Source organism: Acyrthosiphon pisum, chromosome A1 (assembly GCF_005508785.2).
Source record: "Acyrthosiphon pisum isolate AL4f chromosome A1, pea_aphid_22Mar2018_4r6ur, whole genome shotgun sequence".
NCBI classification, from domain to species: Eukaryota; Metazoa; Arthropoda; class Insecta; order Hemiptera; family Aphididae; genus Acyrthosiphon; species Acyrthosiphon pisum.
Window position 1 is genome coordinate 168806475 of NC_042494.1, and position 1483 is coordinate 168807957.

A 1483-nucleotide genomic window follows, 5' to 3' on the forward strand; every position below is an offset into this window, starting at 1 on the left:
TCAATTTGTTAAAGACTAATATAAAATTGTTTTTAATGTATTATTGATGATTTTCAAGGTATTATTACCAGCAGCAAACATCTTGCATTTAGATTTTGTTATTACTGCATGTTCTGAGTTTTTACAAAAACAACTGGATGCATCGAATTGTCTTGGCATCAGAGCGTTTGCTGACTTACATAACTGTACGGAATTGTTAGCGAGTTCTGAAACATTAATAAAAAAACAGTTTCTGTATGATTTAATTAATTTTATTCTTTATATTATTCAGTAATCAATGTTCTTTATAATGATCATTATTTTCAGGGAAGTGGTTAATAGCGATGAGTTTCTATCATTATCATCCGATGATGTGGTTAAGATAATCTCCTTTAATGACCTTGCTGTTCCATATGAAGAAAAAGTAAGTAAACTGCAATATTGGTAATATAATTGTATGGATTATAAGTTGAACACAAAAAGTTCTATAATAACTATAATATTTTTCTATGCATTGGTTGAAATTGACTATTCTTGAACGGTCATACACAACAAAAAAATTGTTATCCTGTGAATTAGGTATATACTTTAGCTTTAAATGCTTATGTAAGTCCATAATAAGTATCAAATCTCTATTAACTTTGTATCTAGGATTAATATAACACAGATAATAACGTTAAGTTAAAGACAACAAAGGTAAAAATACTTCAAACATATTTTATTTAAAAATAACAAATATTAGTTTTATGTAGTATTTATATATCAAAAATATAAATTCTTAAATAATAACAATAATAATAAAAATAAATCACAAATATTGTATAGTATAGAGATGGAAAATTTTCGTAAAAAAAACATCAGTAAATTTACCAATAATAAGTGAAACAATGGTAAAATTGATACTAAGGTAAAAAAACAAAATTTCATAGAGCAATCTTTTTTATCAGTAAATACAATTTTTATTTTCTATTGTTGTATTCTAGACAAATGTAGTTATTTTTAATAATAACAAGAAAGAACTAAAAATGAATCTATTTTTCTGTATCAGTACTGAGTACATATCATATAGGAACTTGATGTCATTAAATTCATCAGAAAAATAAGCTTTACTACTACGCCCTATAACTTTAAATGTTTATGTAACTTCATAAGTATCAAATCACTATTAACTTTGAATCTAGGAATAAAAGAACTCGGCTAAAAACATTAAGTAAAAGCCGACAAGGGTAAAAATACTTCAAACATTGTTTATTTATAAATTACAAAAATTACAGTTTTAGTTAATTATGAAATATTTTTATAATCAACAAATATTTTTATTGAACAAAAATTAAAAATTTACAATCAGGGCCATATTTACCATAATGCAGATAGGCAACTGCCTATGGCCTCCGTTATTGGAGGGCCTAGGATTTTTATGAAGACTATTTTTTATTCTTGAGGGTTCTACCTTTCATCGTATAAATAAATATAGAACATATATATTTCAAAAAGTTAATGATTA

The 1483-nt window shown here is 24.7% G+C and overlaps 2 protein-coding genes across 9 annotated transcripts in view; one reads left to right on the forward strand and one right to left on the reverse strand.

Annotated features, from left to right (window-relative positions):
- Positions 1-1483, reverse strand: part of LOC100570512 (ring canal kelch homolog) — a 278429-nt gene that overhangs the window by 131200 nt on the left and 145746 nt on the right. The gene's annotated exons all lie outside the window — the stretch shown is intronic.
- The window catches only part of LOC100158704 (kelch-like protein 3), a 255214-nt gene that overhangs the window by 87439 nt on the left and 166292 nt on the right, over positions 1-1483 (forward strand). For 4 of the 8 annotated variants that reach the window (XM_029486634.1, XM_029486639.1, XM_029486640.1 and 1 more), the window contains exons 4-5: positions 59-234; positions 307-403. The exons of the other annotated variants lie outside the window; for them this stretch is intronic. In XM_029486634.1, the coding sequence (XP_029342494.1) occupies positions 59-234; positions 307-403 (273 nt within the window). The remainder of the gene's footprint in view (positions 1-58; positions 235-306; positions 404-1483) is intronic. 8 annotated transcript variants of the gene reach the window in all.